Below are 1,214 nucleotides of genomic sequence, written 5' to 3' on the forward strand. Positions count from 1 at the left end.
GCGCCCCGTCCCCCGCAATCTGCCCCGCGCGCCCGGCCATGCGCCCCCGGAGCTCCGCGGGACAGATCCGCCCGGCTTGGGCGCGCACATTTTGGGCCACGGCAGAAACGCGGCTGCCCGCTGAGTACTTGATGGCGGGGTGGGCTGAGGGGTGGCCGGGGTGTGTGGGGGGGGGACACGCGCCGCACGCCGTGGAGAGGGACCCTGCGGACCAGCCAGGCGCCGTCGGATGCGCCGGGCTCCCGCGCTCTCCACTGGGTCCCCCTTTTCCCCCCTCCTTCCCGCTCTGAAGCGTTTTCCAACTCCATCCCTGGAGTCCGGGGACGCCTGGATGCGCGGTTCGCGGCGAGGTGTCACAACTTAGTTTTCTCCCTGGCCTTCCAGGCTTGTGGTGGAGGAAAACAGGGAGGACACCCGGGGCACCTCCGCCGCGCTGAGAACGCTCAGGAGCCCCGCGACCCCGGCGCCGCGCGCCACGAACAGGTACCGAGGGGCGGGCGGGGCGGCACCTGCGCGCAGCTGCACTCCACTGGCCCGAGTGTGTGTGTGTCTGTCTGTGTGTCTGTGTGTGTGTGTCTGTCTGTCTGTGTGCGTGCGTGCGTGAGGGAGAGGATAAGAGCAGAGAGATAGGAGAGAGAATGAGAGAGAGCAGAGACAGGAGAGAATGAGAGAGGAGAGAGGGAGAAGAGAGATTGAGAAGAGGATGGGAAGGAGAGAGGACAGAAAAGAAGGGGAGAGGCAGCTGGAGAGGGGGAGAAGAGAGGGAGGGAGGCAGAGAGAGATGATAGGGAGAGAGGGGGAAGAGAAGAGGGAGAGAGGGGAAGAGAGGGAGAGAGAGAAGAAAGGAAGAGAGGAGAAGGAGAGAATAAGAGAGCAGAGATGAATGAGAGAATGAGAGAGTGGTGGACAGGAGAGAGCCAAGAGAGGAGAGAAAGGAAACAGGAGAGAGAAGAAAAGGAGAGAAAAGAGAAGGAGAGAGGAGGGAGGAAGAAAGGGAGGTGTGGGGAACGGGAGAGGGAGAAGGGGGAGAGATGGAGAGGGACAGGGCAGGGAAGAGGGAGAGAGAGTGGGGGAGGAGATAGAGAAGAGAGGGAGGGAGAGGAGAGATGGAGAGAGAGGAACACCTACTTTTTAAAACCTGTGCCTCCAGGCGTGCATTCTTCCAATTAAGGGGAGACACTAAAACAACCACACTTAAAAAATAGGCACCTGGT

General features: G+C 61.1%; 1 protein-coding gene across 1 annotated transcript in view; it reads left to right on the plus strand.

The window, feature by feature from the left end:
- Nucleotides 1–38: 38 nt before the first annotated feature.
- Nucleotides 39–1,214, plus strand: part of St8sia6 (ST8 alpha-N-acetyl-neuraminide alpha-2,8-sialyltransferase 6) — a 121,947-nt gene continuing 120,771 nt past the window's right edge. The window contains exons 1-2 of the mRNA XM_013014600.1: nucleotides 39–139; nucleotides 385–483. Of these exons, the coding sequence (XP_012870054.1) occupies nucleotides 39–139; nucleotides 385–483 (200 nt within the window). The remainder of the gene's footprint in view (nucleotides 140–384; nucleotides 484–1,214) is intronic.

Source organism: Dipodomys ordii, unplaced genomic scaffold (assembly GCF_000151885.1).
Source record: "Dipodomys ordii isolate 6190 unplaced genomic scaffold, Dord_2.0 Scaffold24, whole genome shotgun sequence".
NCBI lineage: Eukaryota > Metazoa > Chordata > Mammalia > Rodentia > Heteromyidae > Dipodomys > Dipodomys ordii.